Source organism: Theropithecus gelada, chromosome 2 (genome assembly GCF_003255815.1).
Source record: "Theropithecus gelada isolate Dixy chromosome 2, Tgel_1.0, whole genome shotgun sequence".
Taxonomy (NCBI): domain Eukaryota; kingdom Metazoa; phylum Chordata; class Mammalia; order Primates; family Cercopithecidae; genus Theropithecus; species Theropithecus gelada.
In genome coordinates, this window is record NC_037669.1 from 29,037,310 (window position 1) to 29,050,172 (window position 12,863).

The window sequence follows — 12,863 nt, forward strand, 5'->3', positions numbered from 1 at the left end:
CTCCTAAATGCTCTTTTTGCACTGGATGCTCACCTCTAACATAATATTCATTCATTCATTCAAGCTCAGCACCTAGCCCTGTTTCAGGAACTAAGAATATGGTGAGAACCAGAAGTATAGGTTCCCCCTGGCTTTGAAGTTTCTCTTTTACAGAAGGGTGGCAGGCATGAAGTTAATAAACAGATAAGTATACAAGATCAATTCAGATGGTGATAAGTGGGGTGACTAACATAATGCAGGTGCTGTGATATGTGAAGAGTGACAGGTGGGGGGAAGGGAAGGGACCAGTTTTAATTAGACAGTCAAGGAAGACCTTCCTGTGGAAAATACTTCAGGCTCATGGCTGAATGGCATGTTAGGGCCCGCAGTAAGAACATCTGAGGACAGAAGGTTCAAGGCCGAGGAATGGCATGTCCCAAGGTCTCAATGCAGAAATGAGCTTAGGAGGTCTGAGGAACAGGAAATGCAGAGAGGGTAGGGTATTAGTAGGGGATGAAGTCCCACAGCCAGTCAGAGGCCAGATAACTGGAAGCCCACGGCAAGCAGTTCTATTCTGAGTGCACTGGGATTTAAGCAAGAAATCCAACGAATTAGGTTTTATAAGATAATGCTTGTTATTTTCACACAATATAAAAATATGCATTTATATGCTTGTCCCTTTCACCGTATTATACATTCCTTAGCAAACGGGCCATTTATCAGCAGAGCTTAGTATAGTGCCTGGCATACAACGCTGCACTATAGGTGCTTATTAAATAAACAATGAATGAATTGCTAATTCCTTGAGAGTGAAGAAGCAAGATAGTAAATGCTCCCTGACCCTTTCTACTGGTCATGATTATCTTGTCTGATCCTGTCCTTTTCTGTGTGTCTCTTCAGGACTCTACATCATTGATGAAAGCAGCTTGAGAAGTTTCAGACCATTGGGAAAGCATGAGAATGTATTACTCTAAAATCCAAATAGGCTAGAGAGTTTCAGTAACATATGATCATGCAGGTAACTGGCATGAACTCATACATGTAGGGACTGCACAAAATGTTAATAGGGTTGCTTTACAAGACTATGGATTTTTCTTTCCTTCCTCTTCTAAAAGTTATTTAATATGCTTGTATTATTTTTAAATTGGTAAAGTATTAAAAATTTAAGCCAAAGAGGTGGCACAAGGAATGGCCCCACATCAAGTTGCTCAATCAATGCATTGAAAAAAATTTCCCAAAGTGTGGTTTTTCCTTAGAGCATGCATGCAGATTCACCGATATTATAAATGAGGCAGATTAATGCCTGCATATCGACAGGAAGGGTGAACAGAGACTATGACACTTGCTCCCATTGTGATTAGTCACTCATCTCACTCTACAGACAGCATCTTACTGTAACCTCCCTCTCTCTGCCTGTACCTCTGAAAGCAAAAACATACTTACAAGGACTTCAGTTTCAACTGTGAGCCCACTTTTTCATGCATTTTGATCAAACGGTTGTTGCTGTAAATGAACATTCCAGCTTGGCTTCGGTTTTCCACGTTCACTCCATAGAACAGGGAGAGTGTTCTGGCTTTCTTTAATTCTCTAGAGTTAGATTTAGAAAGTTTAAAAAGTTGTTTATTAAATAAACACATATAGTTTATGAAACTGCTAATAATTAAACTAGAAGGTTAACGTCAAAGGTATATATCCAAATATTTTGCAAAATCTGGTAGGCACACTCAGATGTCTCTGTATAGCCAAGTATTCTGCATAAACATGATGCCAGTAACTCGGCCAGTCAAACAAAAGCATTCACTGATTCAAAAACACGTCTGCCGATTTAAATTGACAAGAACTAGAAAATGCTGAAAGAGTTGTGAAATATTAACCGGTCTTATAGGTACATTGCAGCATTTTTTACAAAATGATGACTTGGCTATTTTAAATTTTAGGTATTTCTAACAGTAGGTGTGATTTCTAAATTTCAGCATCTTCTCAAGTCTCCAGATATCCCACATAGACTGGAATGCGCCAAAAGATATTCTCTGGCTTCCTCTTAACTTTTTCCAAAATACAAGGTAAATAAGTTATTATCATAAAGCAAGTTTACAAGGGCAACAGATATGAGCTCCTGTTTTTCTGACTGACCTTCTATATTATGTTTTGTGTGAGTTTTCTATTAAAAGTATAAAATAGAAATTGAGAAATACCACAATGTGATAAAAACAGTTATAGTAAGGAGTTGTGATATAAACATCTGTAATATCAGAGGCTGCTAGAAGCTACGAAAACGCCTGGATGTGAGAGGCAGACTTGGTTTCAGATACAAGCCTGTCTTTGTAATAACTATGGTTGTGCCTCTTAAACTTTCTGTCTCATTTGAAAAATGGGACTAATACCTGCCTAGCCACTTGTGATGTTATAAGAACTAAAAGAAATAATGTTAAATATAAGCCTGGAACAGATTAAGTACATAACAATCGTTATTTTCTTTACCCAATCAAGGATGAACCCAATCAAGGATGACAACAAAAATAATTCTCCTGCACTTACCCTGTAGCTCCCCTCTCTCCAAAAACTTGGTCTTTTGTTTTATAACCATGTGCTATTACATTTGACATAATATATTTACTGGACTAATTAAATGCATCTATCATTAAAGAACAATTATAAAGTTCTGTCAGTCCTTCCATGTGGATATTATATATATAGAACATAAGATATGAGTTAATATACTATATATTTATTAAATGCATGTATATCTAAGGTTAAACATATAGGAATCAAACTTTTTCTCAAAAATCGCTACTCAGTAATGAGATTCCAATTATTCAACAAAAGTACTGACTGTATAAGGGATACCTAAATAGGATATTACAGTATATGACATAGTCACTCTAAAATATTAAATGATATACTGATATTCTTCAATTAAAAAACCCAGCATTTGACCATTAAAACAAGTTCATGGCAACTGGCATTATTATTAATAAAGTGTTGATTGGTCAGTTTTCAAACATTTCACTGTATGAACTATCTCATACAGTGAACTTGTTTCAAGAAGGTTTTTATTTCTAAAGCCTTAGGGCTTCGTTTTTAAATTACAATTTCTATGACATTTATTTAAATTTTTCTGGTAAATGCATAAGTAACATTTCACATTTATTTATTTTGATAAATGCAAAAGTGACATTTAAAATTTAAGTTTTGAGGAAAGTTATGGTTGGATGTCAGTGCATGGTTCACGAAAAATAATGTTAAGAACTAATCATACTTCCCTTAAAAATAGTTTCACAAAGGTATCACAGCTTTCAAAGTCCAATCTTATGCGGGCAACAGTGATTATTTTCAGTTTAACTTGTTTAGCATTTGAGTTGGACAGCAAGTTAATCTTACAAATGTAAATATCTGGTTTTGTTAACATATCCTTGCTATTTCTATTTTAGCGATATATAAGCAATACATTCACGTGAAACATTACTTCCTATCTTAAATTTTAAGCTACTAGACAAAGAGAAGAAACTGGAACCAATTCTCTAGAATTTAAATGGCAAATGACACAGAGGCAACCTGAGTTATCAGCTGATCCTCCGGGCAGTTCACTCCCTCATCCAGACATCTTCATCTAGCCCAAACAATTAAATGCTGAACTAATTTTCCACTTTTTTTGGAAGTTTTAACATTATGTAGACACACATGTGTATATGTAAATATACACTTTATCAATGTTTTACATTGCTTATCTTGGTTTTGGGACCTTGACTATATTAGATTTCAGATTATAAGATGTCATAAGCTGAAAAAAAAATTGTCACAATAAGCACTAAATCTACCTACTTAGAAACCAGAATTTGTTTTAACACAGTACAGAGGATTCCTGCAAACAGAAAACCTTATGTCTCACCTTTGTTTCTCTTTAAGATTCTTTTGCTTTGCTTCTACATCTTCCAAAGCTCTCTGTAATACATCCTGGAGAAGTGCATTGGTTAGGAGACAACATTATGCCACTGAATTAACAAAAAGCAAGTTGACATTATCCTATTATTCAAATGTTTCAAGGGTAACAATAGCTCACATTACCTAATGCAATTCTACCTTTGTAGATTCTCAATGCTTGATAAATTATTCAGTTCCAACACCTTAGAAGATAAACCAAATCCTAACCCACTATTCTCTTTTGTATATATTCAGATATCCTCTCTGCCTTTTAGAGAAAGAAACTTTATTCTCCATAATGGCACAAAGGCTTTGACAGAAACTACATGAAAACTTGGGTGAGTTATTTAGTGTACCCAGGCTCTGACTTTTGTTTGTGAGAACAATAAATGCTCAATTATGTGACCACTAAGTGTTTTTGCAGGAAAAAAAAAAATTGAGAAATTTGGTTAGTAGCCAGCAGAAAATATCTCCTTCATATCGAATTCTGGATACATCTAATATTTCTCAAACTTTCCCTTTATAGGATACCCCATGCCCAGTTATCTTTCTTATTAACACTTTTGATTTGATATACCAACTCATTCACTACTCTAAATCTGGTACGCTCCCTCTAACCAAGCAGAAGAGGAATAATTCATGATTGTTGTTCTCGGGCATCAGAATAGCCTCTTAACATGCTTCATCCTCCTGAGGTGAAAGGTAGGTATCTCTTTTGATGTATGGTACACCACTGAATGAACACTGAATTTCCAGTAAAAGAAAGTGGAAAATGGTTGGCAAGTATTCCATTTAAAATTCATCTGCCCAGAAGAATTTAAGAGGTCAAAAGTTCAGGTCATTCTGCTTTGCTCTCTTCTCTGCCTTAAAGAAACCGGACTGCATCAGATCAACAAAGCAAATTGGTCAAGGACTTCCCTACCCTGCCTGGCAGTGCCCTCAGAGCACAGAGCAGAGGCAGGGAGAAGAAACAGCAGGAGGCAAAAAGGAAGCAAGGTCCCGACCCATTAGTCTTTCTCTGGACTCTCAAACATATAAAGCAAAGGGAAATGATTTCTTAAAAACAAAATTTTAAAAAGCTTAAACGATTAAAAATCAATAATCAATAACAATAAGATAGGTTTACCTTTAATTTAAAAAATGAAAAGAAAAAACTAAGAGAAATTGGGGCTAGCCATGGACAGAATTAGCTTTGGGGCATTAGCACAAACTACTCTTTGATGTCATCCCTTACCAAAGACCTTAGATATGAGAGATCTTTATCAGACACAGCCTTGGTCCTGGAAAGTTAAATGGCAAAATCACTGAAAGGATTCATACATTCAGTCTGTAGAAGAGGATGAAGAGAAGGTGAAGTAAGGCATTTTACCTCCATATTCCTACTTATCCCTTTGCATGTAAGCAAATAAATATGTTGCTTAATGATTCACCATCGTTTAAAGCTTCACACCATATTTTTGGTAAGAGTTAGCAAACTTACAATACATGTCTTGCAGCAATATTCTATTTCTCTTAGTTGCAATGCATTATAATTAATAACAATAGTTCTTTTTAACTTATCTTACTCATGGGCATATTGTAAGAATTACAAAGAATGTTTATGAACTGTGTGGAGCAACTCATAATAAAAGAGCTTTGGAAGCTGGAAGCATTGTTATTAATATTCATAATTACAGTATATAATTCCTGGCACTAGCAAAAAGGATTGCTTATTAGACTTTGCCTTGCTTTCCCCATTTATTTAGGTCCACAGGGAGCTACAATTTGAATAGATATTTTCAAGGAGACTTGATAGGCTAGTTTTTTCTTCTGCTGGCTTTTCATTATTTTTTCCCTTTCTCCTGTTACTTTCCTTTCTATTTTAAAGAAATTGCTTGTGATGCTCTTCCCCATTTCAAATTCACCCCATGTTCTGTTCCTCTTTTGTCTCTGCCTCAGCCTTGCCCCCACTTGCTGAGTTTCCTCTCCTTTCTCTGCACTCATCTATTCTGTTGACCTGAGTTAAAATCAACTTAATCTGCTGAGCTTATCTGTGCTTAAAAGTTTGGGAAGTAGATGGTAAGAGACAACTACGCACAGGAAAAAGCAAATGACACAATTTGCCATTTAATAAGACTACTCTCTTTACATGTCGTACCTTGGCAGAAGATAAAGAGGTTCTGTCACACTGGTTTACTTTGATTTGTGCTTCTTTCAATATGAATTCAGCTGGAAGTAGAAGCCGAATAGTTATAAAACAGCAGAATTATTTCAAGCAATTTTAAGTGAGTATTTTCCATACATATAGCATGACCAGTGAAAAATGGCATACAGACCATGATCTCAGAAAACCCTATGTTCCTCTTATAACTTTTACACATTTGAAATCTTCCTTCTATTGGGCTTTCATTTAGGTACGACAATTTATAGGACATAAATATATAAATATAAATTCAAAAGTCATAAATGAGTTTTTAGCTGACAGAAAATGCTTTAAAATCCACAAAATATAGATGTAGAGCTACTACTCACTCCCAGATACTGGGGAAGAGAGCTTTGTTCCTGCAGTAGGAGGAGTGAATACGTAGAACATCCTTCTGAAAGTGGATGCAGTGCAGGGATCTAAAATGACCTAACACAGTGCTATGACAAGCAGGGTTTCTTAGTTTATTTTATTTTTTAAAATAGAGACACAGTCTCACTATGTTGCCCAGGCTGGTCTTGAACTCTTGGCCTCAAGTGATTCTCCCACCTTGTCCTCCCAAAGTGCTTGAATTATAGGTGTGAACCACCATGTCCAGACAGACAAACAAGGTTTCTAACAAATATCAATCTAGTTGGAAGTGTGTTCAGGATCATACTTACAATAATAAATAATATCATGAGTAAACAAACTCAGAGATGGAAAGAATGTGTTTTGAAGTTCCAGAGAGACAGAAACCACAATTAATTAATTGTAGTAGCTCCTACAATGCCTAGAGCAATGTATGTCTCAGAATAAGTGCACAATTAAGATTTGCTGAATGACTGAACAACAATGATGTAGGCTACAGGCAATCGCATACCAGTGTTTACTGCTTCTTCTGCCTTTTTAACTTCATTTTTAAATGCTCCTTTAAAAGAAGATGTGACATAAAGATACTTTCTGAAAAGAAAAAAGAACATAATCAAGTCAGACTATCATTTTAAAGTACATAAGACAATATTCTTTAGTAAGACTATATGCTCCAGAGATACGTAATTATTAAGAAAGATTCATCGAGTGAGTTGCATCCAGCTAGTAAATTAGCAAACTTTATACCTAAGCGAAATTCCTTGCCTTTCACTACTTAGAAATGTTGCTTTTGTAAGGAGACTTCATGAGAGCGATAAGAAAATCTGCCCACACAAATGTTCACTTAGACATCTAAAATAGGATAATTTTCTTTAAAAAATTTTATGAAGTTGTTCCCTTATCAAAGTTTCTGGTTAATATGCATAGCCCTCTTACTCAGATTATCATCAACACCGGATAAACTACTTATCCTAGTCCCAAAACAATTATCTCTAACTGCGATGCTCAGAAACACACATTCATGTATCATTTTAAATTACCAAAAGCACATTTTCTACTTTATTGATTGAGAGACCTGTTTTCAAGGTCCATTGTTTTAGTGATCGCAAAGATGCTCTGGAACAATAAAGGAAAAAATATATACACGTATATATCCATAAATTCAAAGAGAACAAAGCATAGGTGAGAAAAGCTCTACAGAACCTGAGGTTCTCTGAATACAGTTGAAAGTATGTGCATCTGTTACAGAAAATTCCCCAAACTGGGCTTTAAAACATTGGTTTAAATCATAGAGAGAAAAATTCTAGAATAATATTTGGTTTGAGAATGCTCGAAGCTCTGTAAACTCTAAATGTACATCAATAAGAAAACAGTTAAATAAATCATAGTGCTATGCAATATATTTAACAATGACAAAGTCTCCAAGATATAACTGTAAGAGAAAATAACAAGTTGTACATAATTTTATGTTTAAAAAAACCTGTATGTGCATGCATGCATGTGCACATATATATAACTGTGTAGAAAACAATCTGGAAAGATATTTATTAAACTTCTAACAGAGGTTCTCCTTTGGGGAACATTACAGATTGCTATAGCACAGAATGAATGACAAGTGGTAAAAAGGGCTTTTAGTTATTTGATTTTTCCCCCATATCTAATTCTGTATTGTATAAATTTTTATTAATTTTACTACTTTTATGAGGAAAATAGAACCCTTCTCCATTAAGAGAAATAAAAATATGAAGAAACACTAAGTACCTTTCAATGCTTTGTGCTGAATAAGTATGGAACATAATACAGCATTTTGGGTGACTGGTTTGATCAGAACAACTTGCAGAAATTTAAACTTTCATTGACTTTAATTTTCACACTTAAAACATTTGTTCAAAATACTCTGGCCAATATCAAATACAGTATTTTAAAATTTAAGTTGAAAAAAACAGACTTCAAGTAAAGAAAACTACAGTTCTGAACTTTTATTAATACAGAAAAAAATTAGCCCCCAGTTGTAAATCATAACTACATTGTAGTATTCAATCATAATTCTTTCTTTTAAGTTATAAGAGTTTACCTGGTTTAATCATATTGTGAAAATAATTCTAATCCTTAATTATTCTTTACAACATGTAATTAGGCAGGATCAATAATTTTCTGGTTCATATAATATTGATAGGTAGAGATGTGGATGTCCAGTAGACCTCCCAAATTTAGTATGTCCACTATGATATGAAGAGAAGTCCATCCACCATTCCTCCTAACCTCTACATTTGCACTTCCCCTATCATTCCCAAGATTTTGTTCAGGATAAAAATTTAGAAGGCCTTCTGGACTCCTCAATTTCTCTCCACCCCATATCCAACTCATTGGCAAGACCTGTTGGCTCTATCTTCACAACACATCTGTAATCCAGACACTTTTCATCCCTTCCACCATTACCACCTGAGCTCAAGCTCATTTCTCTCCTAGAATACAGTAATAGTATCTATCCTACCTCAACTTCCCTCCTTTCTTCTTGTTCCATGAAATCAGTTCTCTACTCAACAGCTAGAATAATCTTTTAAAAACATATACAGCCACCTCTCAATACAGCCACCTCTTCGTGTCATGTTGCTTCAGGACTTACCTGATCTGCCCAATCTACTTCAATCTGTTTTCTGTGTTTTAGCTAGACTAGCCTTTGATTGCTGTCTTTGCACTTACTGTCCCCTCCTTTTGGAACCATCTTCCCACAAAATTATTGCATAACTCACTGTGCTACCCACCATCCAAGATGTCTCCTGTGTTTTTTTTCCTCCTGGTATTAATGCCTATGTGTGGTGCCCCCACCGCAACACTAAATCTAGGCTGACCTGTGGCATGGCAAAAGTGATGGTCTGTCACTTTTGAAGATGGGTTCTAAAAGGCTGCAAATTCTACTTTGTTCTCTTGAATTGCTCACTCTGATAGAAGTCAACCATTATGTCATGAAAATACTCAGGTGGACCTATGCAATGGACCTTTGTTAAGAGGAACCAACTTGCCCCAAAAGACACACACACTCATATGTTTATTGCCACATTATTCACAATGGCAAAGACATGGAATCAATCTAGGTGCCCATCAATGTTGGACTGGATTTTTTTTAAAGTGGTACATATACACTATAGCATACTACACAGCCATAAAAAAAGAATAAAATAATGTCCTTTGCAGTGACATAAATGCAGTGGAGACCATAATCTTAAGTGAATTAACACAGAAACAGTAAAAGAAGTACCTCATAATTTCATTTATAAGTGGGAGCTAAACACTGAGCACACATGGACATAAACATGGGAACAACAGACGCTGGGGAATACAAGACGGGGGAGGAGGGAGGCAGGGATGGGGGTATGGGTAGAAATCATCCCTATTGGGTACCATGCTCATTAGCTGGGTGACAGGATCCATACCCCAAACCTCAGCATCACACAATATACCCATGTAATAAACCTGCACATGCACCTCCTGTATCTAAGATAAAAGTTGAAATTAAAAAAAAAAAAAGAATTACCTGATATTTTATCATCCATTTTAATTTACATGTTGTCTTTCCTCCCCTACTAGAACGTAAGCTCCATGAGGGCAGGAATTTTCTCTTTTTTTTCTTTTTTTTTCTGAGACGGAGTTTCACTCAGTCGTCCAGGCTGGAGTGCAGTGGTGTGATCTCAGCTCACTGCAACCTCTGCCTCCTGGGTTCAAGCGATTCTCCTGCCTCAGCCTCCAGAGTAGCTGGGATTACAGGTGCAAGCCACCATGCCCAGCTAAATTTTTGTATTTTTAGCAGAGATGGGATTTCACCTAAGAATCTTGGCCAGGCTGGTCTCGAACTCCTGACCTCAGGTGATCCACCTGCCTCGGTTTCCCAAAGTGCTGGGATTACAGGCGTGAGCCACCATGCCCAGCCCAGGAATTTTCTCTTTTTGCTTTTGCAAAATGTCCAATGCCTACAGGAGAGCCTTGCACATAGTGGTCATTCCATCCACTTGCTCTTACGCATTTGTATAATAACTACTACTATTGGTTTACAAACATTTCAGAAACCTTACTGTTTTTATGTTTAACATAAAACACTGTTTTATTTTAGTCTTCATAATAACCTCAGTGGCAGAGGAATTCCCAATTCACAGTGGAGAAGAGTGAGACTCAAGTAATTGCCAAAGGTCCACAACTAGTAAATGACAAAACCTAAATTCCCATCCAGGTTTGGCTAATCCAAATTTTGCTTCCAACTATCATACTGTAATAAAAGATTAAATACTTCAGTACTGTAAAAATTCAAAAATGGACACATAACATGCATAGTATACAAAAGAATCACTGTTCAAAAATTACTAGTCTGATGGGTGGGTGGGGTGTTAGGGTATAGAAAGCATCCCTAAATACTGAATTGTTTCGGAAGCATAGTGTTGCAGAGCATTCAACAACAGAACACAGCATTAATGTCACCGAATAACTTAAAAAGGACCATGAGGTTCCTCTGAATGCAGGATAACACCCATCCCAACTCATTTGGGCTCCCTTCAGCATCATGGGTCTATGGTTAAGCAATGTTAATGAAGAATGTTTGTTGCCTAAGATCAAACAACATAACCATATAATAATTTGTCTTTATTATATAAACAATATTTAAGACTCCAAGAATTATAGACTTATAAAATGTTTAAGAGACCTGAGAAATCACCTAGAAATTTTTTCCAAAGTAATAATTTCTTCCATGATCTAGACTCCTCCAGAGACAAATTTGCACTCATCTTGGGTGGGAGTCCGTTCCATTGTAATACACTCGAATGGGAAGCAGCCATCACTTGATATAAGTAATTTAGGTAGATTACATTCAATTTACTAAAATTCCTTCAGAAAATAGAGACAAATCCACATTTTCCATGGGCTTAAACTATTTTTTACCCAAACTCACCGAGAGAAATTTAATTTGAAAAGATTGGCTATATTGATTGATCCAGGAGACACTTGGCGCTCCCCAGAAGAATAAAACTGATGAAAAGGAAACATTGCTTTGATATTTATTAGGAAATGAATGAACTGATTTATAGGGAAAGTCTCAGGATTGGAATATTTTATTTTCAAAAGATGATGGGCAGTATAATTAGAAATCAAAAGTAAAGCTTTTGCAAAATTCATTGGTGTGTGCTCAGGGAGTACGATGCAGAGATCTATAATTTTAGTATTAATATCTTTAGGAGTGATTGCAAGGCCCCTCTCAGGACAGCTACTGCATTTTCATGCAGATAAGACAAGATGACAAATGTAGACATATTATAAAGAGTTAATGTGGTATAGGAGAAGAAGCATTGAATTTGGATTGGTAAAGAATTTAGAGCCAGAAGGTTTGAGTTCTTCTCTAGTTTTAACATTTCCTTATCTCTAAAATGATGATGATAACCAAACACACAGTCTTACTGCAGAAATCAAATGAAATAGTTCAGGTAAAAAGGCACATATATATAGGCAGTGTACACAAATTAAATGTTTCTCCCAATAGATATCAAGGTCCTCAAAACAAGAACTAATCTTATCTTTTTTCTATTTTTCCGTAAGTTATTGGGGTACAGGGGGTGTTTGGTTACATGAGGAAGTTCTTTAGTGGTAATTTGTGAGATCCTGGTGCATCCATCACTCAAGCAGTATACACTGCACAATATGTTGTCTTTTATTCCTTGGCCCCCTCCCACTCTTCCCCCCTACAAGTCCCCATAGTCCACTGTATCATTCTTATCCCTTTGCGTCCTCATAGCTTAGCTCCCACATATCAATGAGAACATACGATATCTGATTTTCCATTCCTGAGTTACTTCACTTAGAATAATAGTCTCCACTCTCATCCAGGTCATTGCAAATGCTGTTAGTTCATTCCTTTTTATTGCTGAGTAGTATTCCATTGTATATATATACCACAGTTTCTTTATCCACTTGTTGACAGATGGACATTTGGGTTGGTTCCATGATTTTGCCATCGTGAATTGTGGTGCTATAAACACGCATGTGCAACTATCTTTTTCAAATAGCTTCTTTTCCTCTAATCTCAGACTCACAGAAAAATCTGATAAATGTTTGGCGTGTAAATGAAAGACTACCCAGAAACTACAACAAGAAAATGACCATTGTGATGGCATGCATGGTTGGACAAAATGGATTTTATAATATGTAAATATAAACTTAAAGGCCAGACCTAGTGGATGGCCAGGCACGGTGGCTCACGCCTGCAATCCCAGCACTTTGGGAGGCCAAGGCAGGCGGATCACTTGAGGTCAGGAGTTCGAGACCAGCCTGGTCAACATGGTGAAACCTCGTCTCTACTACAAATACAAAAATTAGATAGGTGTGGTGGTGCACGCCTGTCATCCCAGCCACTCAGGAGGCTAAGACAGGAGAATCACATGAACAGGGG

General features: G+C 36.2%; 1 protein-coding gene across 2 annotated transcripts in view; it reads right to left on the minus strand.

Moving 5' to 3' along the window:
• MORC1 (MORC family CW-type zinc finger 1) overlaps window positions 1–12,863 on the minus strand; it is a 160,751-nt gene that overhangs the window by 95,879 nt on the left and 52,009 nt on the right. For both annotated transcript variants that reach the window (XM_025376524.1, XM_025376525.1), the window contains exons 10-13: window positions 6,945–7,024; window positions 6,038–6,108; window positions 3,869–3,933; window positions 1,423–1,566 (exon numbers count right to left, since the gene is read on the minus strand). In XM_025376524.1, coding sequence (XP_025232309.1) covers window positions 1,423–1,566; window positions 3,869–3,933; window positions 6,038–6,108; window positions 6,945–7,024 — 360 coding nt within the window. The remainder of the gene's footprint in view (window positions 1–1,422; window positions 1,567–3,868; window positions 3,934–6,037; window positions 6,109–6,944; window positions 7,025–12,863) is intronic.